Source organism: Diceros bicornis, chromosome 15, assembly GCF_020826845.1.
Source record: "Diceros bicornis minor isolate mBicDic1 chromosome 15, mDicBic1.mat.cur, whole genome shotgun sequence".
Taxonomy (NCBI): domain Eukaryota; kingdom Metazoa; phylum Chordata; class Mammalia; order Perissodactyla; family Rhinocerotidae; genus Diceros; species Diceros bicornis.
Genome location: NC_080754.1, coordinates 23320868 through 23345611, shown reverse-complemented (window position 1 = coordinate 23345611; position 24744 = coordinate 23320868). Strand labels below are relative to the sequence as shown.

The 24744-nt window shown below is 38.4% G+C and overlaps 1 protein-coding gene across 1 annotated transcript in view; it reads left to right on the top strand.

Moving 5' to 3' along the window:
• The first annotated feature begins 214 nt into the window (after positions 1–214).
• The window catches only part of KPNA1 (karyopherin subunit alpha 1), a 74435-nt gene continuing 49905 nt past the window's right edge, over positions 215–24744 (top strand). The window contains exons 1-2 of the mRNA XM_058555903.1: positions 215–364; positions 23314–23447. Of these exons, the coding sequence (XP_058411886.1) occupies positions 23319–23447 (129 nt within the window). The 5' untranslated portion in view covers positions 215–364; positions 23314–23318. The remainder of the gene's footprint in view (positions 365–23313; positions 23448–24744) is intronic.

Genomic DNA, 24744 nt, shown 5'->3' with positions numbered 1-24744 from the left:
GACTGCGAACCTCCTCCTCAGCGGGACCTGCTCCCTGACCTCCGACTCCGCACAGACTCGAGGCTAACCTCAAGGCTTCTAGAGGACGACGGTTGGGAGACTACGCCTCCCGGCAGCCTCTGCAGCAGGGTGGTGGAGGGGCGCGCGCAGGCGCCTGGGCCGGTCCCCGCGCGCAGGCGCCCTGCGAACGCCGGCTGAGCTGGGTCTGGCTGCTGGGTGCGCGGCGGCGAGAGTGAGGCCTGGAGAGCACCGCCGCGGCGCGGGTCGGCTCTTCGAGGTTGTGCGCGGGAGGGGTACGGCGGGCAGACGAGCGAGCAAGCGGCTCCCCCCAGCAGAGGCACCGGGATCGGTTGCCTTGACCCTGGTGAGTGCGGGGGCCCCGCGGCCCGGCCCCTCCCCCTCCCTCCGGCGGCTCGGTAGTCCTCGGCGGGACCCGGGAGAGGCCCCGGGGCAAGGGCGGGCGCCGGGGGCGCTCCAGCTCGGGTACCTGGGCCGGGGCGCCCACGGCGCGTCCGTGCGTCACGGGCCCAGCTGTCCTAACGGCCGCGCGGCCAGCGGAGGGGAAGGTGGGGGCGGGGAGCGCCTGTGCGAGGGCCATAGCGAGCGCCGGTCGAGGCGGGGCGGGGCGGCGGCGGGGTTGGACGCGGCGCCGGGGACTGCGGGGCGCCGAGGCAGCGGGGCGGAGAGGAGGCGAGCGCGGAGCCTGCGCCGCGGCCCGGCGCGAGCGGGCGGGGGTGGGCAGCGCGGAGCGCCGTGACTGGGGCAGGGAAGAGCAGGGGGGGCGTGTAAGAATCCTGACCGAGGCGGGAAGGGACCACCTTGGGAATTCACAAGTTGCGGCCCGAGTCCGAGCCGGGGGCTGGGGGGGGCGGGGTGGAGACGGACGACTGCAGTTTACAGATGTCATAACAACATGGGCCCGAAGCGGCTGACGGGGTGTGGTAATTATAGGAATGACAGAACTTCGTCTGCACACAGCGTGTGTAAGTGGTGATGCGAGGGGAACAGCGAAGTATTAGATGAAGCTCAAAATGGGAGGAGAAAACTGGAGGATGACTGGAGTCCGGGAGGTCGGCACGAAGGAGTGTTTTAGGTTTGAATGGGAGTGTTTAATGTTCCACGTTTAAGTGAAAGATTTCAAAATAATTGATTTTCAAGGTTTACATTCAGAATAAGCAATTTTGAAGTGTTTTTTCTAAAACATGCTATTAAATAATATTACTGACTTTTTCAGTATTTTTTTTCCTTTAATAAACAGTTTCTTCACAACTCCTATTTCTTAGCAGTAGATGAGTAAGTGGTTTTTTTCCCCGCTCTTGTTTCAACGCTGACTCTTGACGTTGTTTTTTCCTTAACTTGTTCTTGTATTTGTAATATTTTGAAAGTAATCCACGTTATTCCCCCTTCATTTTAAAGATTGAAGAGATGAAAGTGATTATGAAATCGATTATATTTTTACTGAAATAATTTATTCTTGAAAGGCACTGTTTTATGTGTAATGTGTGATTTTAAGATGGAGGACGTGAGAGAAAGTAAACGAATTAACATTTATTGAGCTCCTTTCCAGGTATTGTGCTCAATACTTGACGTATATTAAAACATTTAATGCTGACAGTAACTCGGAAGTAGATGTTAATTTTTCCTGTTCTACAGATGAAAACTTTCAAGGTCAGAGAAGTAACTTACCTGAGGTCATCCAGCCCTTGTTGGAACCAGCCTTCGAACCCAAAGTCACTGCCATTCTAAGAATGATTTCTCCTCTCCTTTTATATTTCTTGATGGTGTTTTCTTTCTTTAATCCACTCGTTCAATGAACAATTATGGAGTGATCATGTGCCCTGAGACTGGGGATATGGACGTGATCAAGACACTGTTCCTGTCCTCATGGAATTTATAGTGTAGGGGGAGACTAACAAAGAAAATAAATATTGACTGCATGACATTTTATCAGTCATTATGTTTGTTTATTGAGCAGAAACTATAAAGTACTAAGTAGCAAAGGAAGTTAAAATGGAATCAGACAACATAAGCCTTGAGGAGTTTACAATCTAGTAGGGAAACAAAACATACATTTATAAAAAGCTAGAATAAACTAAATGACCGACATAAATGCCTCACCTGAAGTCACTGTACTGCATTATGTTACTTTAGGTCCTCACAGAAGTTTCTCCACAGAACTAGGATTTAATATTGCACCTTGACTTTTTTTTAATTTTTATTTTTTGTTTATTGCAGTAACATTGGTTTATAACATTGTATAAATTTCAGGTGTACATCATTATACTTATATTTCTGCATAGATTACATCATGTTCACCACCCAAATACTAATTACAACCCATCACCACACACATGTGCCAAATTATCCCTTTCGCCCTCCTCCCTCCCCCCTTCCCCTCTGGTAACCACCAATCCAATCTCTGTCTCTATGTTTGTTTATTGTTGTTATTAGCTACTACTTAATGAGGGAGATCATATGGTATTGGACCTTCTCCCTCTGACTTATTTCACTTTGCATAATACCCTCAATGTGCATCCATGTTGTCACAAATGGCTGGATTTCATCGTTTCTTATGGCTGAGTAGTATTCCATTGTGTATATATACCACATCTTCCTTATCCATTCGTCCCTTGATGGGCACTTAGGTTGCTTCCAAGTCTTGGCTACTGTGAATAACGCGGCAGTGAACACAGGGGTGCATGTATCTTTACGCATTGGTGTTTTCAAGTTCTTTGGATAAATACCCAGCAGTGGAATAGCTGGATCATATGGTAGTTCTATCCTTAATTTTTTGAGGAATCTCCATACTGTTTTCCATAGTGGCTGCACCAGTTTGCACTCCCACCAGCAGTGTATGAGTTCCCTTCTCTCCACATCCTCTCCAACACTTGTTGTTTCCTGTCTTGTTAATTATAGCCATTCTGACAGGCATGAGGTGATATCTCATTGTAGTTTTGATTGGCATTTCTCTGATAGTTAACGATGTTGAGCATCTTTTCATGTGCCTGTTGGCCATTGCACCTTGACTTTTATCTAGGATTGGTACATAGGAAAAGGCAACATGAAAAAAAATCTTCATTGCTACCCAAGACACTGTTTCTTATTTATCGATTCTTAATAAAGTAGAGACTCTAGAGACAGATTCTTTTTAAGACCCCATGATAGCCTTTTTCTTTTTTTTTTAAACAAATGACTGCTTTTATTAGATCTTTTGTGTTTTGTAAGCTATCTTGTTTCTCTTTACACTTTGGCTGACAGGAGGCTCAGAGCTGTGTCCAATTTTTGTAATTTTCCTTAGCCTCACCTATGTTATAAATTATACCAGGTAGTCTGGGATTGCTCTCAGTTGTTTCCTGGACTATTTTCTTTGTTCTCTGTTGCTCTTGATGTTGTTTTTACCTTTTCCCTTTCATTTGAGAGTAGAGATTATATCTTATTCTTTTTATCTCCAGTGTTTTAGCATAGTGTTTGTTGAGTTAATGATAAAGTCTTGATTTATGATGTTTGTGTGCTTAAGCCTGTCAGATTGTTTTTAGAAGTATATGTGAATACTTTGTATAAAATTAATTAAGACTTTTGGCCATGTAAATAAAGATGACTGTCCTAGTGATAGAGATAATTCCCTATTGCTCTCTTTGTTTTAAGATCTCTGTACTTTGCAGAGTATTATGAATTCAGCCATAATAATGGAAGAAAAGATGGGAAACGGTAAACAATTAAATTAGCTGATTGGGGCTGATTTCACTCTATTATTGCTGCCGTAAGCAGGAGGTGGCCCCAGGCCATGGGGGGACGGGGGAGAGGTGAGGGGCACATAGGGCGTTAGCAGATTTTGAGGTCCTGCAGTGAAAGAGCACGGATGAAGGCTGATGGAAAGGTAGGTTTTTTTTTTTGTTTTTTTTTTTTTAAAGATGTTATGACCCTACAAAACAGAGCTAAGTGGTAAAATGGTTCTGACCTACTGTAGTAGACTAACTGGGACAGTTCTTGAAAGCAGGCAATAATCCAGAATGTGGATAAGGGGGATAATCTCCTTCACGTAACAAGAATAATGCTGGCCTTCATGTACAAAGATAAGTCTGCTTACTCATCATCATTGATTTTCCAGCATGAGGAGGGATATGTGCTGAGTTGTCCGTGAGTCGCTGTACTCTGTGACCAGCAAGGCAGCTTGGGGTCAGAAGGAGTTTGTAGCTAGGGAACAGAAAGACAAGCAAAAGGCACTGACATCTATTGATGGGTCAAGCACTACATCAGGTGCTTTAATTTAATTATCCTTGCAAAACCACCTTGAGGAGGTGGTTACAAGTGCAGGGTGGTTAGGTAACTTGCCCTGCTTCACAGACTGAGTGGTGGAGCTGGGATTCAAATACAGGGCTATTTGTACTATGTTCACCTCAGTTGTTAAAAGCCTGCTTTTATCTGGGTTTGCAGTTCAGTCTCTCCAGCAGAACAAATGATGTAGTTCGTTTAGCATCGTGAAATGATACTGTAAGGCTCTAATTTACTAAAAGCTGAAAGGCTGTTCAAGTTTCTGGCTTTATTGCCATTAAAAAATACAATTTTTTTTTAGTTAGAATAATATCTGAAAAACAACTGTCCCCTGTCCCAGCCTCCGTACTTGAGAGGCTACCATTTTCTTTCTTTTAGCTGTTTCCTCTTTCATATTTATAAATAACTTGCTTCTATTGCTATTTCCTGATACAGCAATTTTGGGCGTTATCTACTGACTCCACATATACATACTGCCTCTCCCTTCCTCCCAGTATAGTTATCACAGGTGTTTATTAAGTCAATATTCAGTGTGTTTACACTATTATAACTATGTAAATATTCACAGCTGAACCATGTAGTGTATTATGATATCATTTCTTAACCAGTTTTTGTTTTTCCAGGAGTTAATACCTTGTTTTGCTCTTCATTTCCTGAGACAGCCATCCTGGAACTCTCTGTCCTTTTAATGCAGTCTGGACTGGTTACTTTCTAGGCCTACTTCACAGCTGTTATCCTGAAACTTTATGTCACCCTGAAAATTCTCTTTGCCTTTCTCCTGTATTGGATCTCCTGTTTCCCATATTTTCTTAGCTTTCTGAGAAAAAGTGTACCTGGGAAGTAAAAACTTTCTGAGATCTTGCATGATTAAAACAAATCTTTATTCTGTCTTAACATTTCATCAATAATTTGGGTATAAAATTCTAGGCTTAAAAAATTTGGAAGTCATAGCTCTATTGTGTTCTGCGTTTCAATTTTGCTGTTGAAGTCCAAAGACATTCTGATGCTTCATTTGTATGTGACCTTCCCCATTTTTCCTCTAGTCTCTAGAAGCTTTTAAGATATTATTTTTAACCCTTGAAATTCCATAATAATGTGCCTAGATATGGGTCTTTTTTCATTTAAGGACACTCTGTGGACCTTTACAAGGTGGAATTCATGTCCTTTAGTTCTGGGAAATTTATTATTATTTTTGGACTTAAGTAAAAAGAGTTTTAGAGTTAATTATGCTTCTTGGTTCTTGACACACTATCATCAGACCATATCTGACAAGGTCCTTTAAATTTTTCTCTTTCATTTCTGAGCCCTGCTTCCATTACTCTTTTTTTTGTTTTTGTGTGTGTGTGTGTGTGTGTGAGGAAGATCAGCCCTGGGCTAACATCTATTGCCAATCCTCCTTTTTTTTTTTTTCCCCGTTTTCTCCCCAAAGCCCCAGTAGATAGTTGTATGTCATAGTTGCACATCCTCTAGTTGCTGCCCGTGGGACGCGGCCTCAGCATGGCCGGAGAAGCGGTGCGCCGGTGTGCGCCTGGGATCCAAACCCGGGCCGCCAGTAGCGGAGCATGCGCACTTAACCGCCAAGCCACAGGGCTGGCCCCCCTGCTTCCATTGCTCTTTCCAGCAGGCACTCATTCCATTGTGGTTGATACATTCCTTGATTATATATGAATCATTGTGACATATGTAGTGGGGTGTGTGTGTGTGTATTTAGTTTATGTATTGTCTTTTAGACCTTGTCCTGTTTCTTCCTTTTTTTACTCAGCAGTGTTTTGGAGACCTTTCTGTTTTGTTGTGTGTACATATAGTTGTGTATAATGTACAATTCCATAGTGGGCATCTACCACATTTTACTTTTCATTCCCTAGTGATTGACACGTGAGTTGCCTTTCTGGCGTCACAAATACACTGTGGTGAATAAACTCTTGTACATTATGGACCTGTGTGAGAAGTTCTCAGAGATATATACCCAGGAGTGGGATTCCTGGGTCATAGAGTAGGAGAAACTAGTTTATGGGCCTACTAGCAGTGCAGGAGGGTTCTTGTTTGCCCACATCTTTGCCAGTACTTGGTTTTATCGGACTTTCTAATTTTTGCCAGTCTGATGGGTATAAAGTAGCATCTCATTGTTTCAATTTACATTGTCTGATTACTAATGAGTTTGAGCATCTCTTGTATCCATTCAGGTTTTCCCTTTTGATAGTTGTCTATTTTGTCTTTTCTCTCTTTTCTTTGAGTTTCCTCTCTTTTTTGGTTTGCAGAAGTTCCTTGTGGAGGTTAGATATGATTGGTCTGTTGGTTTTAGGCTTGGAAAATATTTTATCTAAGCCTGTCATCTTTCTGTTAGTTTTGTCCATGTTGTCTTTCATTGAATGGATATTCTAAATTTGATGCATTGTTTCTTTGGTGATCTCTTCCTCATCAATTTTTTGTTCTTTCTTTGGGATTTGTGTTATTTAGGGATTGGAACTCATAGGTTTTTCTTTTAATTTTCTTTTCTTTTCCCTCCTCTTTTCCATCACTCAGTCTTTTTGTTTTATTTCCTGAGAGATTTTCCTCAGTTTTATCTTCCAGCCCTTCTATTGAATTTTTAATTTCTATCCATATTTTGAATTTCCTAGAGCTCATTCTTATGTTATGGTATCGTTGTATTGTTTCATAGACTATAATCCTTCTGAGGATAGTAATGATAGTTTTTTTTTTTTTTTAATTTTCTTTTGTTCCCCTCACTGCTGTTTCTTCTAGGTTCCTTTGTTTCCATTGTAGTCTTTCTCTGTAGAGACTTTCCCCAGATATATGGTATCTTAGACTGTCCATTCAAATTCAAGTGTGAAGTGCTAAAAATTGAATTGGAAGCTCTAAGATGTGGCTTGTTGAAGGGTGGGCAGGATAGCCAGTGGCCAGTTATGGGAGGAGGGGTGCTTATAAGTCTCTTCTCTTGGGCTGGTCAGTTTCCTTGATAAAGAGAGCCTCCAGTCTTGGAGGATATACACCTTGCCTGGAGGATATACACCTGGCTAATATGTTTTGAGAATTCATCTTGGAAAGGAGCTGGAGTTCTCACTGTTAATTGTGTTCATGCAATCCTCTTCTCTATATAGCACCTCACCCCATCCTCACCTTCACTGGAGTACCCTATTTCAGAGCCTCTCTAGTTTAGTTTCTTCAGAGTGATCTTCTGGACATCTGGAGAAGTTGGAAAGGGATGGTTGCCTGGCTGTGCACAATGGGGGAGGGAATCTGGGTGTGATGGCTGTTCTGTAGACTTTCAGCTAAACTTCTAGTTTTTAGTCCCATTCCTCACTGTGCCCAAGGGTCCTCCTGTGTGTGAAGCGTCTTGCTTGTGGGCATTGAGAAGCAGCTTCTTTGCAGGTGCTTAGGCTTCAGAGTTCTCCACTTTACTAGTAAAATACTGTTAGACCATCTGTTTTATGGCTTCTAAAAAGGTTTTGACATCTCATCTATCATTTGTGATTGTCTCCTTTCCTGTTTTTCCTGTTCTCTCTATCCTTGTGGCTCATTCCTTTTAAACCATTATAATTTTAGTATAGATTTAGCTACCAAATCCACCGTTTTATTTCTTGACATAAAATCTATTTTCTGGTCTGTTCATTCCTTCCACAGCATTTGAATGACTGCTGTATGCTCAGTACTGTGCCTAGTATTGAAGATTAAAATGTCTGAACTTTGAGTTGTTAGTATGTTTGGGAAGAAAGGTACATCCCGTATGTGCTATTTCTTAATTTGAAATCTGAAAACCCTTATAAGCGTACATGTAATAGATATATTACAGAATTTATTAAATTCACTAATGAATATGAGTTGGATAAAGGCAAATGTGGAGTTTATTTATTTATTACCTTGAAGGAACACTTTGTGCCATTTTTCAGAAAGATTTGTCTAAAAAACAAAACAAACCATCCAACTATAAGGGAAGAGGTATTTTTTCTGTTTCGTAAAGACCTACAGTATTCAGTCAGAACTTTGATGAAACCAACGGTATGCTGACTTGTTAAAATTCTAGCCAAAAGTAAATAAATTCAATGTTTTAGATAGGCTGGAAGCTTCATTGTAGTAAATATACGCTTTCAACTCTACTTTCTGACAATTTTTCTTATTGTATAATTAGTATATTGCTTACTGTAGAATATTTGGGAGATTAAGAAAAATAATTTTAATTTCCACTTAAAATTTTTGTATTCTAATTTCTTGTGAAATATTTTTAAAAGTATAGAGAATAATGTAAGTTGGGTTTTTGTTCCCAAAACCCAGATTTTGCATATGTTAGTATTCTGTTTTTCTTATTTCTCAGTATATTATGATCATTTCCCACAACCAGGTCCTCATTTTGGAATTTTTAAGTTTACAATTTTTCACTGTAATAATCACACTGCAGTGAACATTCTTATACATACTGCTGATTTTATTTACTTTGGGTACATTCCAAAAGTAGAATTATTCAATCCTAGGGTGTGAATTCCTATTTGGTAAATATTTTCCTTTAAATGTTTGGATATTGAGAATGTCTTTGGGGAACTTGCAAGTTGGGAACCCATGGATACTGGAAGGTGAGGTCAGAATTCAAGATCAAAGGTTATAGAAAACTTCTCAGTGCAAGAAGGTCTAATACTGGGACATGACAGGAAATAGAAATTTCTATTAGATTAATGGGTTAGAGGTATAAGCTGTAACCAGAGATGAGTGCCTGTGGATCATGTCTGCAGCATTGACTTCTCATGAGTGAGAAGGGTTTTTTAAACTTTGCCCCCATTGAACTCTAGAATGTTGTCGCTACAATAAAGGTACTCTTTATTTTACAGGAAAAAAATGGTTAGGATATTATCAGTTTTATTTTTCTTCCCTAATTTTTATTAAAACCTTTTAAAAGGACTGTACTATGATTTGACTAGAAGTTGATAACAAATGAATAATTAATATTCACAAATGAACTGAGAACTTTTTTATACTTACATTAATTTATGCTTAAATTTATAAATCCATAATTTATTTTGTAGTCATATTTTCTTGTGGTTTTGGTTTTTTAATATTAAATGTACATGTTTTCTAATAAAATTTTGTTCAATTTATTTGATGGAATTAAGTATATTAGCATTTTATGGTGTTTCGAAGAGTATTGTGAATATTAAATATTCAGAATGTTTAATGAGTGTTTGGGATTTACTGACAGGGTGGATTGACTCAGCACACTGAATATATATCGTTTGGAATATAACAAAAGTATAAAACTTTCTACACTAAGTGTGTTTTGGGTATAGATTGGTGGAGAATGGAGAGGGTGTTCAATGAATCAATGCCAAGGGGTCTTGTAGGATGAAGAAGTTCAAATTTGATCTAAGAAGTGCTCAAGACTCATTCTAGGTCCTTGGGCATTGAAGTAATTCAGTGAAAAAGGTGTTGAGATTAATCTGAGAGTTGTGTGAAGGATGAATTGAAGAGCAGAATCAGGTTAAGGACGGGTGGTTTAGAGCTGTTGCAGTTATTTAGCTGTAGGATGACAAGGGCCTGGACCAGACTGGAGGCAGTGAGAATAGACAGGAACAGATAAAATCAAACACTTTGAATGGAATAATGAGCAAAATTTGATAGTTAACTAAATGGCCATGAAGGAAAAAGGGGAAGAATAGAGTGCATTTCTCTTTTACCACCAGTTTTGCATCTTGTTTTTAAGTTTATTTTTTGGCTTTATTTCCCTAGAAAACGAGGAAAATTTGGCATAATGGCTTTAATTTTAAAGACTTTTGGTTCCTGAGAGGGCACTTGGAAAAGTTATTGACAGTAACTTAAGTTTTTTAATTAATTGCTTAGGTGATAATATCCTAAAAATATTTGCTTAGTATAATGTAATTTTCTCATGCTATTATTTTGTTATTCCTCTTATCATAAACCTCTATAGATTTTATTTCATTTCTTTGTTATCAAAGCTCTCTTCAGTCCAACTTAAGCCTACATTTCAGCTATATTTTGCGTTATTTTCCAACAAAACTTTTGCTTCATTATAGTGATTTTCAGTTGCAGCTGCGTATCAGAATTCACTTGGGAATCTTTAAAAGAAAAAACAAAACACCAGAGACCTGGTCTGTGCCTCAGAGCTATTAATCAAACTCTTGGGAAGGACAGTTGAGGCATCTGTTTTTCAAAACCTCTCCCACATGACAAATATAAGCCCCTCTTCCTCCCCAAAAGAGGGGAAACCAGCCAATCTCATTTATGAACACTATTGAAGAAATCTTTAAGATTCTTTTTTTTTTTTTTTTTTTTTTAGTATAGACTTTATTTCTTAAAGCAGTTTTAGGTTCACAGGAAAATTCAATTGAAATACAGAGTTCCCATGTACCCCTTCCCCCACCATCAACATTTGCATCAGAGTGGTACATTTGTTATAATCAAACCAACACATCATTATCACCCAAAGGTCCATAGTTTACATTAGAGTTCATTCTTGCTGTTGTACATTCTGTGGGTTTTGACAAATGTATAATGACATGTATCAACCATTATAGTATCATACAGAATAGTTTCACTGCCCTAGAAATCCTGTGCTTTGCTATTAATCCCTCCCACCCTTCAATCCACTGGCAACCACTGATCTTTTAACTCTCTCCATAGTTTTGCCTTTCCTAGAATGTCGTATAATTGGAATCATACCCATGTGTTTTTCAAAAAGCTCTCAGTGTGACAAATATAATATCCCTGTCCCCCCTCTCCAAGAGGAAGGAAGGAGAGTATTATATTAAATAATCTCATTTATGGATACTAGTATAGAAATTTTTAAGAAAATGTTAACATACAGGATAAAAAGGATGATACACCATGACCAAGGGTGTTTATTCAGAGAGTCAAGAATCATTCAATATTGAGAAATCTATTAATATCTCACCATGTCTAGTAGGTCAAAGGAGATAAACAATATTTTAATAACTGCCAAAAAGGCATGTGATATAATTCAACATACGTTTCAGGTTTTAAAAACTATAGTCAAATAGATATGGATGGGTGATACTTAGATATGATTTTTTTTTAAAAAGTGGCATAAAACAATGCTGCATCTCTGCTGAAACTCTCATACATTGCTGGTAGGAATGCATGATGGTACAGCCACTTTGGAAGACACTTTGACAGTTTCTTATGAAGCTAAATATATACTTATCATATGACCCAGCAGTTTCCCTCCTGGGTTTTTACCCAAGAAAAATGAAAATATTTGTCCATACGAAAACCACATGTGAATGTTTATAGTGGCTTATTCATATTCACCCAAAACTGCAAACAACCCAAATGTCTGTCAACTGGTGAATAGAGAAATTGTGGAATACAGTGAAATACAATTCAGCAATAAAAGGAATGAATTACTGATAGATGCCACAACATGGATGAATATTAAATTAGTTAATACTGAGTGAAAGAAGCCCTGCTCAAAAGGCTACATACTTATTTGACATTCTGGAAAATGAAAAACTGTAGAGACAGAAAATAAATCAGTGATTGCCTGGGGTTGGGGGGAGTGGATTTACTGGAAAAGGACTTGACAGAACTTTTTGTAGTGAAGAAAATGTTCTCTAAAATGTTCTCTATCTTAATCATGGTGGTGTTTACTTAAATCGTAAATTATACCTGAATAAACCTGACCTTTAAAAAAAATCCCAGTGTCATGTTTAGTGGCAAAACACTAGACATAAATCAAAATCAGAAATGAGATAAAAATGCCAACTCTAACCTTTGTTACTTAACGTTGTTCCAGAAGTACTAGTTAATATTTTAGGAAAGGAGGTGAAATGGGATACAAGCATTAGAGTGGAGAAGGCAGAAATGATAATTTTTTGGAGATATTAAATATCAAGAGTGTCAGCTGAAAGTATCAGAAACAGAATTCAGTAGCTGATTTAATTGAGTGGCTGCCTTAAAAAAATTAATATATAGTAATGAGTACTTTTCCTTTATATAGACAGTAGACAATTAGAATATAATAGAAGGAAACTTCACACTTATCATTGTAACAAAAAAGATAAATGGAAATACTTATTTAATTCTTGACCAAGAAGACACAATGTTGTAAAGATGTTGAGTTTCCTTAATCTATGAATTGAATGCTATCAGAATATGAAAGGACTCTTTTCTTTTTTTCCTTAATAAGACAGAAAAGATATCTGGACCAAGGATCCTGAAATTTTTTGGTCTCAAACTTCTCTACAGTCTTAACTTATTGAGGACCCCAAATAACTTTTGTTTATGTTATTGTTTTGTATCTGTTAATATTTACTATACCAGAAATAAAAACAGATTTTTAATATATAGCACACATTCCATCAGGCATCAGAGTGATGATGCCATCACGTCATGAAGCCTCTGAAAAACTTATGAGGGACAGTGAAAAAAGCATAGGACATCTCAGTAGTATTATGAAAATAGTTTTTATGAGAAGCATTTTTTTCCACATATCATATTGTCAAATGTGGAAAAGTTTGAATCAGTCCTGGGGTGGTGGTGGTGGTGGTGGGGAACTGGTACACTCATATTCATTGGTACATTGGTGCAGTATTTTAGAGGGCACTGTGACAATATCAGATTTTTAAATGCACATACTTTTGACTTTGAGGTTCTACTGTTTAGAATTCATTCATGGATATAATGGCAAAATATGTGCAAATACAGGAAAGAGGATATTGGTTACAGCATTGTTTATGATAGAAAATTGGAGACAAACTTAATTCTTAGTGATGTCTAGGGTCTGGTTATTATGGTATAAAAATTAATTACTATATTAGGTAAAAAATGACTTAACTCTATAGACACTGATATGGAAAGTTACCCAAAGTTGAAGCAAAGTGCAGAACTGTGTTTATAATTAATCCCATCAGTGTGCAGTAAAAACCAAAAGGATCTGTGTATAGTGTATGGCCAATTTTTGAAAGGATATACAGAGAACTTGATGGTGGTTACCTTTAGAAACCGGGGGAGGTACACTTTCATTTTTCTGTTTATACCTTTCTATATTGTTTGGGTTTGTTTTGAAATTGTGAGCCTTTTTATATTTTAGAAGGGAAGAATATTTCAAAGGCACAAGTGCACTGTATGGATGGTAGAAATTTTTAGTTTGAGTGATGGAGTCATTTGTGAGTTCTTGGATACCACGGTTTAAGAAAAAAAGTGCGAAAGGAAAAGAAAACCAAGAGGCCCTGGCATTTCTCATGTCTATCTACTCCTTTTGAAGAACAGTTGCTCTAATCAGACAGGACTTACTGCTGTTCCTCATCAGTTGTACTTTTTAACATCTGTGCCTTTATTTTGTACTCTTCTGTCTTGTGGGTGTTTCTCTTTCAGCCTCGTCTGCTGAAATCCTATCTATCCTTCACAACCCAGCTGAAACACCATCTTCTCTATGAAGCCATCTCTGATCACTTTAGTCAGAAGAGATCTTTTTTTGAACCTTTAGAGCTATTTATAGCCATTTCTTCTTTCTTGTATAGTCTGATACAAATATCAGATGTGGGCTATGTACAGGCCAGATAGTGGAAGTATGCTTTCGTGTTACTTCTCGTCACCTCATAAGATATTATCTCCACTGTTCAAATGAGGAAAACAAGACTCACAAAAGTTTAATATCTTCCCTACATCATTTTGTTAAGAAGTAAATTTGAAAACAGTGCTTCAAGGCCAGATCTCTCCTCTAGACTTGCTGCTTATGTCACTTTAGTAAAAAAGGAGCAAGTGAATAGTTAATTTTTGTGTGAACATTTCTTCCCTTTTAGATTTTGTTGTATTTTTTTTTCTTTTGAAATAATTTCAAGCTTACAGAAGTTTTAAGAAGTGTTCCAAGACTACCTGTTTACCCTTCATCCACTTTCCCCAGTTGTTCACTTACCTTTTACTTCATTTGCTTTCTCATTTATGCTCTCTCTGTGTATATGTGTATGTGTGTTCCCAACATTGCCTTTCCTGAATTACTTGCTCTTCCAGCTCCATGTGGAATACAGGCTTCCAGTTACTTAAGTCTAATTGGTTTATGGTCTTGTTAAACTGTATCTAGGTCTTGCCCTGTTACTGTAGGCTTTCTTCTTCTTTCAGCCTAAAACTTTGGATTCTTGAACTTGGATCTTCATTGCAGCACTGCTGTTATTATGCCATATTGTGGTATAAATGCTGCCTGCTTCAGGAATCCAGCTCTTTTCTCTGTTTCATTTCTCAGCACCATTAAATATGATTCAGAATTATTTGCAAATTCTCATCTGCATTGCACCCGCCTTTCAGTCTAATAAAACCCAATCTGACAAAAAATACCACTGGGCATATGTATTGGTCTGCCTGGGCTGCCGTAAAAAACTGTCACAGACTGGGTGGCTTAAACAACAGAAATTCATTTTCTTATAGTTCTGGAGGCTAGAAGTCCAAAATCAAGGTGCCAACAGGGTTGGTTTCTGTGAGGCCTCTCTTTCAGACTGATGGGCAACCACCTTCTCACTGTGTCCTCCCTTGGCCTTTTCTCTCTGCACTTGCAGACAGAGAACCAGCAATCTCTGGTGCCTCTTCCTGTTCTTAGGGACACTAGTCCTGTTAGATTAGAGCCTTACCTTTATGACCTCATTTAATCTTAATTGCCTCCTTAAAAGTCCTGTATCCAAATATAGTCACATTGAGAGTGAGGGCTTCAGTATATGAATGCAGGAGTGCACAATTCAGTCCATAACAGTAGACTACTAGGTTTATAATCAGGAGATCTAGGTTCATATCCTTGCTGTATCTGGTGTTAAGTGTGTAACCCTGGCCAAGTCACTTAACTGCTGGGAGCCTCCTGAATCCTTGTAAAGGATCAGAATAATAATTCTTGCTGTATAGGTTTGTTAAGAGATCCAGGTAGAATAGATGATGAGACACAGCACATTATAAATCAATGATTCTCAACCCAGGCTTGCATTAGAATCATCTTATTAAAAATAACTATTCCTGTGACTTCCCACCTGACAATATGATGAGTTTTGCAGACCTGCTCCCTGGTAAAACTGGGGAAAATTATTAAAAAACAGCTATTTAAAGTCTCAGGAGATGGCCCTAGCGCATACAGTAAATGAAGAGCTTCTAGTTGGAGGCAAGATTTTCTTCCTGGGAGGAGCAAGACATCAGGATTTCTCAGCCTACCCCCAGCTGCCTGCTGCTGAGGCTAAGTTCTGAGTGAATGTGGTGGGGAGGTAGGGAGCTGCCATCTGTCCGGTTTCCGCTTGTGGAACAGAGGCTCTACCTTGGTCACAGAGCTGCTGAGGGTACTAGGGAACAGATCACCTTTTCCCTGTCTTTTAAGGTGGTGGTTCCACGTCAGGAGAGACAAGCTAAGAAGACTTCAGGCTACTGCCTACCCCACACCAAATACTCAGTTGCTGAAGGAGGTGTGACTCAGAGAAGAGTGCTGTTGTGCACACCCCAGCTTGAGATCCCTGGTTCAGAGATTTGCTTGGGTGTAGGGGGGAGAAGTTGGTCGTAAAACAGGTAGCTACTAATCTCTTCCTCAAGGAACTGACTTTGCAACAGAGCTGAAGTTCAAACCTAAGGGTACTCTCAAAAACAGTGAAAGTTGTGGTGAAAGGCAGTTGGGAGAAGATTTGTAGATTCCAGAAGATACAGGCTAAACTACAGGCTGGCTAGTTTGCAGGAGAAAACTGGGATAAGAGATAGCTGGAAGGAGCCTTACTGGAACTACTTCTTCAAAGGAGCCTGAATTTGATTGGATTCTTCTATAGAGCAATTTATCCCTGAGGCTGTTGTTGAAAACAGTAGAGCAATCAGCTGACAATTAGTGGAGGTTAACAGCTGGGAGTGGTCAGGGAATAGAGAGCCCTGCCAAACTACTGTCATGGCAATGTGACTGTGGGCATATCCAGGCTATGCCCCACTGAGGACCAACATCAGAGGCTTAACACTGCAGGTGGGAGGGGCAGGATAGACTTCTTTAAAATAATCCAGCAGGTTAGTAAACAAATAAGCAAATAAAAATAGAAAACCTGGGGTGGGAGCAGCACAACACTAATATCCAGCGTTGCCACAAACTATTATATAAGATATTGAGTTTCCAATAAAAAGTTACAAGACATGCAAAAAGAAACCCACAAAAAAAAACAAACTAAACCCAGGAAAGTGTGGCTAAAACACTGGAAAAAAGCAAACAACAGAAACTGCCTGTGAGAGTAACCAGATGTTGGATTTAACAGAAATAGATTTTGAAGTAGCCATTATAAATATGTTCAAAGAATCAAAGGAAACCTTGATTAAAGAACTAAAGGAAGGTATGATAACTCACGTGAAATAGAGACTGTCAGTTCAGAGATAGAAATTCTAAAGAAAAGCCAAATGGAAATTCTGGAGTTGAAAAGTTAATAACTGATGAAAAATTAATTAGAGGGGCTCAATAGTAGATTTGAACTGGTAGAAGAAAGAATTAGCAAACTTGCTGATAGATAGAAATTCAAGGAAGGGAAAGAAAAAAATGAAGAAAATAGGAAGGAGTCTCAGAGAAATGTGAGGCAGCATTAAGTGTACTCCAGTATAGCTAATGTGAGTACCAGAAGAGGGGAGAGAAAAAGGAGCAGAAAAAGTATTTGAGGAAATAATGGCTGGAAACTTCTCAAACTTATTGAAAAACACTGACCTGTGTATCCAGGGAGCCCAAAAAACTTAAGATAGGATTAATGCAAGAAAATCCTCAAATGGACACATCAATGTAAAAATATTGAGAATCAAAGACAAGGAGAAAATCTTCAGAGCAGCAAGAGAAAAACAAGCAGTTACTTACAAGGGAACCCTGATAAGAATAACAGCTGACTTTGCAGCAGAAACAGTGGAGGCCAGAAGGCAGTGGAATAATATATTCAAAGTACACAAAGACAAATACTGTCAACCAAAAATCCTACATATCCAAGCAAAGCTATCTTTTAAAAATGAAGGTGAAATAAAGACTTTCCCAGATAAACCAAACTGAGAGAATTTGTTACTAGCAGACCTGCCTTGCAAGAATACTAAAGGAAGTTCTTTAGGCTGAAAGCAAGTGGCCCTAGATGGTAATTAGAATCTACATGAACAAAGACCACCAGTAATGGTAATTACGTAGTTTTAAAAGAGAGTAGAACCACATATTTTTTTCTCAAAACTGATTTAAAAAGCAACTGTGTAAAATAATACATATATAATGTATCCTTGGGCCTATAATGTATAGAAATGTATTGTATTTGTAGTGTATCTTCCAGTAACAGCACAGGTGAGGTTAGTGGGAGCAAAGCTATGTTAAGCTAAGGAAATGACTATAGATGACAAAATAATAATTATAACAGTATGTTGTTGGGTTTGTAACATTAGTAAATCTAATATGTATAACAATACCATAAAATGGAGGAAAAGGGAATAATATAGCATAACATTTCTGTATCTCCCTGGAATTAGGCTAATATAAGTCTGAATCGGATTTTGATACGTTAAAGTGTGTATGGTAATCCCTTGAGTAACCACTAGGGGAAAACGTCACTAAAGAAATTTTAGTGCTTCATTAGAAAATAATCACTTAACGCAAAAGAAAGCAGTAAAAGTAATGAACGAAAAAGACTTGAGACAGAAAAAAATGAAAAAGCAGTCATAAATCCAACTGTATCAATAATAACATTAAATATGAGTTGATTAAACAATCTAATAAAAAAGGCAGAGATTATCAGACTGGATCCAACTATATGCTCTCTGCAAGAGACAGACTTTAAAGACGCAGATACATTGAAAGTGTAAGGATGGAAAAATCTATATCATGTGAACAACAACCACAAGAAAGCTGGAATGGCTGTACTAATACCAGAAAAAATAGATTTTAAAACAAAAAATAGTACTAGAGATAAAGAGGGGCATTTTATAATGATGAAAGGGTCAATCCACTAGAAAGGTAAAACAATCATAAATATATGTGTACCTGATAACAGCATCAAAATACTTGAAGCAAAAACTGACAGAAATAAAGGGAGAAATAGACAGTTCAACAGTAATGGTTGGGAGACTTCAATATCCCTCTTTCAATAATGGACAGAATAACTAAGCATAAGGTCTTCAAGGAAACACTGTGAACCAACTAGACCTAGCAGACATTTATATAACACTACTACCCAGCAACAGCAGAATATATATATTTTTCTCAGTCAAGTGCACGTGGCACGTTTTCCAGTATAGACCATATGCTAGGATTTTTTTTCTGCCGCAGTGGGAAGAAATGGGAAATCAACGATGGAAAGAAATTTGGAGAACTCACAAACATGTGGAAATTAAAGAACATACTCATAAATAACTAGTGGGTCAAAGAAGAAATCAAAAGGGAAATCAGAAAATACTTTGAGATAAATGGAAATGAAGTTACCACCTAACAAAATTTATGGGATACAGCTAAAGCAGTACTTAGAAGGAAACTTCTAGCAATAAATGCCTATATTAAGAAGGAAAAGGGGCCGGCCGCGTGGCTTACCAGTTAAGTGCGCACACTCCGCTACTGGTGGCCCGGGTTCAGATTCCGGGCGCACACCGACGCACCGCTTGTCAGGCCATGCTGAGGCAGCGTCCCGCATACAGCAACTAGAAGGATGTGCAGCTATAACATACAACTATCTACTGGGGCTTTGGGGGAATAAAAGGAGGAGGACTGGCAATAGATGTTAGCTCAGGGCTGGTCTTCCTCAGCAAAAAGAGGAGGATTAGCATGGATGTTAGCTCAGGGCTGATCTTCCTCACCAAAAAAAAAAGGAAAAAAGATATCAAATCAATAACCTAATAACCTTCCTCTTTAAGGCGCTGGATAAAGAAGAGCAAAATAAACAAAGCAAGGAGAAGGAAGGGAATAAAGATTAGGTTAGAAATTAATGAAGGTTAGAGTAGAAAAACAATAGAGAAAATTATGAAAACCAAAAACTGGTTCTTTTAGAAGATCAACAAAATTGACAAACCTTTAGCTCGATTGAAAAAAAGAAAGAAGGCTCAAATTACTAGAATCAGAAATGAAAGAGGGAACATTATTACTGACCTTACAAAAATTAAAAGGATTATAAAGGAATACTGTGAACAACCATGTACCAATATGTTACATAGCTTAGATAAAATGGACAAATTTTTAGAAAGACAAGAACTGCTGAAACTGACTTAAGAAGAACTAGACAATCTGAATAGACCTCTAACAAGTGAAGAGATTGAATTAATCATAAAACTACCCAGGAAGAAATGCCCAGGCCCGTATGGCTTCACTGCTAAATTCTACCGAGTTTAAAGAAGAATTAGTACTAATTCTTCACAAACTCTTCAAAAAAATTGAGAGGGGGAGCACTTCCCAATTTATTTTATGAAGCAAGTATTACTCTGATGCCAAAGACATCACAAGAAAACTACAGACCAGTATCGCTTCTGAATATGAACTCAGAAATCCTCAACAAAGAACTAGCAAAGCGAATTCAACAGCATATAACAAGATTTATACACCAGGTGGCATTTATTTCATAAATGCAAGGTTGGTGTAAAGTTCACAAACCAATTAATGTAATAATAAAATAAAAAACAAAAGTCACATTGTCATTGCAGTAGATGCAGAAAAAACATTTGACAAAATCCAACACCCTTTAATGATAAAAACATTCAAAAACTAGGAGTAGAAGGGAACTTCTTTAACATGGTCAAGGACATCTATGAAAAATCCAAAGGTAACATCTTACCTAATGGTGAAAGACTGGATGCTTTTGCCTAAGATCAGGAATAAGAAAAGACTGTCTGCTCTCTCCACTTCTTTTTCACATTGTATTGGAGGTTCTAGGCATGGCAATTATACTAGAAAAAGAAATAGAAGGCATCAAGATTGGAAAGAAAGAAGCATAACTATCTCTGGCAGATAACAAGATCTCGTATGTAGAAAATCCTAAAGAATCCGCTAAAAAATATTAGCACTAATAAGTTCAACAAGGTTGCAGGATACAAAATCAATATACAAAAATTAGTCATATTTCTACAGACTTGTCATGAACAATCTGAAAGTGAAATTAAGAAAACAATTCCATTTACAATAGCATCAAAAATATTAAAATACTTAGGAATAAATTTAACAAAAGTGTGAGGCACTGTGAAAACTACTAAACATTGTTGAAAGAAATTAAAGAACGTCTAAGTAAATAGAAAAACATCCTGTCTTCATGGAGTAGAACATGTAACATTGTTAAGGGGACAGTAGTCCTCAAATTGATCTATAGATTCAGTGCAGTCCATATCAAAATCCTAGCTGACTTCTTTATAGCAGTTCACTATCTGATTCTGAAATTCATATGGAATTGCAAGGTATCCAGAAGAGCCAAAACAATCTTGAAAAAAGAATAAAATAGGAGAACTCACACTTCCTGATTACAAAACTTACTACAAAAATGGTAATCAAGATCGTGTGGAATTGGCACCAGGATACACATACAGATCAATGGAATAGAATTGAGAATCAAGAAATAAAACCGTGTATCTGTGGTCAACTGATTTTCATCAAGGACGTCAAGACCGTTCAATGGAGAAAGAGTAGTTTTTTCAACAAATGGTGCTGGAACCTCTGGATAGCCATACACGGAAGAATGAAGTTGGATCTTTACCTCATGCCATATACAAAAATTAACTCAAAATGAGTGACAGACTTACATGTACGAGTTAAAACTTTAACACTCTTAGAAGGAAACTTAGGGTTAAGAATCCCTAAGAATGACACTAAAAGCAAAATAGATTAATTTGGACTTCATCAAAATTAAAAACTGTGTGCTTCGAAGGACACCACCAAGAAAGTGAAAACAACCTATAGAATGGAAGAAAATATTAACAAATCACATATCTGATAAGGACTTCTGTCTAGAATATATAAAGATCTTACAACTCAATGATAAAAAGACAACCCAATTTAAAAATGGGCAAAGAACTTGAATAGACATTTTTTAATGGAGGATATACAGTTAGCAAATAAATTGAAAAGACATCTAGCCCACTAGGAGGGCTAGAATTGAAAAGTTGTGATATCAGGTGTTGGCAGGGATGTGGAGAAATTGGCAACCCTTATACACTGCTGGTGGGAATGTGAAATGATGCAGCCGCTTTGGAAAAATAGTTGGGCAGTTTCTCAAATAGTTAAACAGAGTTACCATATGACCCACTCCTAGGTATATACCCAAGAGAAATGAAAACATGTCTACACAAAAACTTGTCAACAAATGTTTATAGAAGCATGATTTATAATAGCCAAAAAGTGGAAAGAACCCAAAGGTCCATCAGCTGATGAATGGATAAATATGAGGTATATCCATACCATGGGATATTATTCAGCTGTAAAAAGGAATAAAGTAGTGATATATGCTGCAACATGGATGAACTTTGAAAATAAAGGTTTCTCCCACTATCCAAAAGTAGAGCAGTCCTATGAAACTTTTAATAAGTCGAAATGGTGTAAAGCAAAGAAGCAGTTACCGTTGATTTATATGGGAAAAATATTTTTTTATTTATTTTTATAGAGGTCATATTGGTTTATAATGTGTAATTTCAGATGTACTTTATTATATATCAGTTTCGATGTAGACTGCATCGTGCTTACCCCCAATAGTCTAGTTATCTGTCACCATGTATATGTGCCCCTGAGCTGCCGCCACTTAGTGGGGAGCATTTGCGTGGGCGGCGCTGTTGGGTTAGATGGGTGCTCCCGCAGGCCCGTCTACCACTCTGAAAGCTTGGTGTGTGGGCCTGGCTGCCTCCACCTCCACTGAGAGTTGTGCTGGCTGCTGTGTGAGGAGGCGTGACCTGGATTGCTGCCACTGGGGAGAGGGAGGGGCCCACTTACCTGGTTCCACTGCTTCTCAGGAATCCGGTCAACCCACCTTCAAGTGTATAACTGTGTGGATCTCTCAGGCGTCCTGTTGTGTTGTATATAGAATCCTCTGTTGGTTAATGGAAGTCCGTTTAGTTGTAACTTAGAGGAGAGAGACAAACAGAACTCACTCCGCCATGATGCTGATGTCCAGGAAAAATGTTTAAGTGTTCCTAGACCCCAAAAATAACCTATCAAATCATACCAAATAAAACATAAAACCTAAAATAACACTAATGTATAATAAAAGCAGGAATGATATGATAAATACAAAGCCTATGTAAAGTAGAAATAATGTATGTACAGCATAGTTTAACTTACCAGCATTGGAAAGACAGTATACTAGGCTGAGAGGTGGTGGTGGTGATGATGATGTGTTAGGCTGAGTTGTCGGAGGTTGAGGTGGTGGGAGGTACAGGGGACTGGGTGTAGGAGAGAGAGGAAGAGGGTCATCTGTTAAGATTTCATTGTCTGAATCCTTCAGGGCAGACAGGTCACTAGCGTCTACACACACCTTCTATGTCTGACTGCCTCAGTATCGAAGGTTGAGGTTTGTCGTCTGCTGTGGCTGTTGTGGAAGGCTTCAAATATGACAGTATGCTTGACTGTCTCTATAAGGGCTCACTGCAAAACAAACACTGAACGCTATTTTTGCTTTTCGAGTTTCGTAAAAGCAAAAATCCTTTTCGGATTTCTCACAGTTGGCGAAAATGGGTACTAATGTAAGTCTTTTCATACAAGTAAAGTGGTATAAAGCAAACTTGCGGATAGTGAGGGAAACTTGTATTATGCCAAGTGAAAGAAGCCGGGCACAAAAGATCATGCATAATGATTCTATTCATATGAAATATCTGGAATTGGAGTGATAGCTAAATCATAGATAGATATAGGGTTTCTTTTGACGAGGTGATGAAAATGTTAAAAAAATTGACTGTGGTGACGGTTGCACATAGCTGTGAATATACTAAACACCATTGAATTGTTTTGTTTTGTTTTTAACACTTTAACAAAACTGTTTAAAAAAGTAACCATTTCTGGTGTAGGAAGGTAGGTCTGGGCATGTACATGTTTAAAAGACTGTGCTATTAGAATAACAGAGCCCTTTACAGTAAGGTAAGCTCATCCGTTTCCTCTGTCTCTCTCTCTTATTTTTGTAGAAATCATGACTACCCCAGGAAAAGAGAACTTTCGCCTGAAAAGTTACAAAAATAAGTCCTTAAATCCTGATGAGATGCGCAGGAGGAGAGAGGAAGAAGGACTGCAGTTACGCAAGCAGAAAAGAGAAGAGCAGGTAAGTCCTTTACCCTTACTAATTTCTTATAAAGAACTTAATGTTCTATTTTAAGCCTGAAATCACCTTCTTTTATTTTAATTTTAATGATGTTTAATATATATGTGTGTGTGTATATGTGTATGTATATTCTCCCTCCCACTATAAAATCATATTTTGAGAGGTGGGGGAGAGAAGGTAATGAAAAGTGGAATACAAGAATGAAGAAATCTCAGGGCCGGCCTGGTGGCGCAAGCTGTTAAGTGCGTGCTCTCTGCTGCGGCAGCCCAGGGTTTGCCGGTTCGGATCCTGGGCGCACACCAATGCACCGCTTGTCAAGCCATGCTGTGGCGGCGTCCCATATAAAGTGGAGGGAGATGGGCATGGATGTTAGCCCAGGGCCAGTCTTCCTCAGCAAAAAAAAAAAAAAAAAAAAAAAAGGATTGGCAGATGATTAGCTCAGGGCCAATCTTCCTCATCAAAAAAAAAAAACAGAATAAAGAAATCTCTCAGGTTCTCATGTTCCAGATATAACCACTGTTTAATATTTTGGCCTGTTTGTTTTTAGTATATTTTATTTTTCTAAAGTTATGACATCCTTGCGATTTTATGTGCATGTTTGTTAATGAATTCTCAAGTGACCAACAAAACATTGTTTTTCATTGTAGCTTTAGTTTGAAAATTTGTAAACATGTACAAAAATAAAGAATAGATAATGAACCTCATGAACTCATCTCTGGGGTTCAGTAATTGTCAGTAATTTGCCATACTTCCTATCTGTTTGTCTAGCTTTACATTTCTTTATTATGTAGTATTTTAAAGCAAAATCTCAAGGAATATGTCTTTTCACCCCTAAATTAATTCTGTGTTATTCATAAGGACATTAATGACATTGATTTTTAATCATTTTTTTTTTTTTTTTTTTTTTTTTTTTTTGTGAGGAGATCAGCCCTGAGCTAACATCCGCCAATCCTCCTCTTTTTTTGCTGAGGAAGACGGCCCTGGGCTAACATCGGTGCCCATCTTCCTCCACTTTATATGGGACGCCGCCACAGCATGGCTTACCAAGCAGTACTTCGGTGCGCGCCCGGGATCCGAACCAGCGAACCCCGGGCCGCCGCAGCGGAGCGCGCGCACTTAACCGCTTGCGCCACCGGGCCGGCCCCGATTTTTAATCATTTTTAACCTGAGAACATCTACAGGCGAATCTGGGACTCACACTCACTTTACCTTCCTCTAAAAATGCTTAGGACAAATGGTCCCTCACTTTTGACAAAGAAATTTAAAGACATAACACTTAGGTGACTTTTTTTTGCAA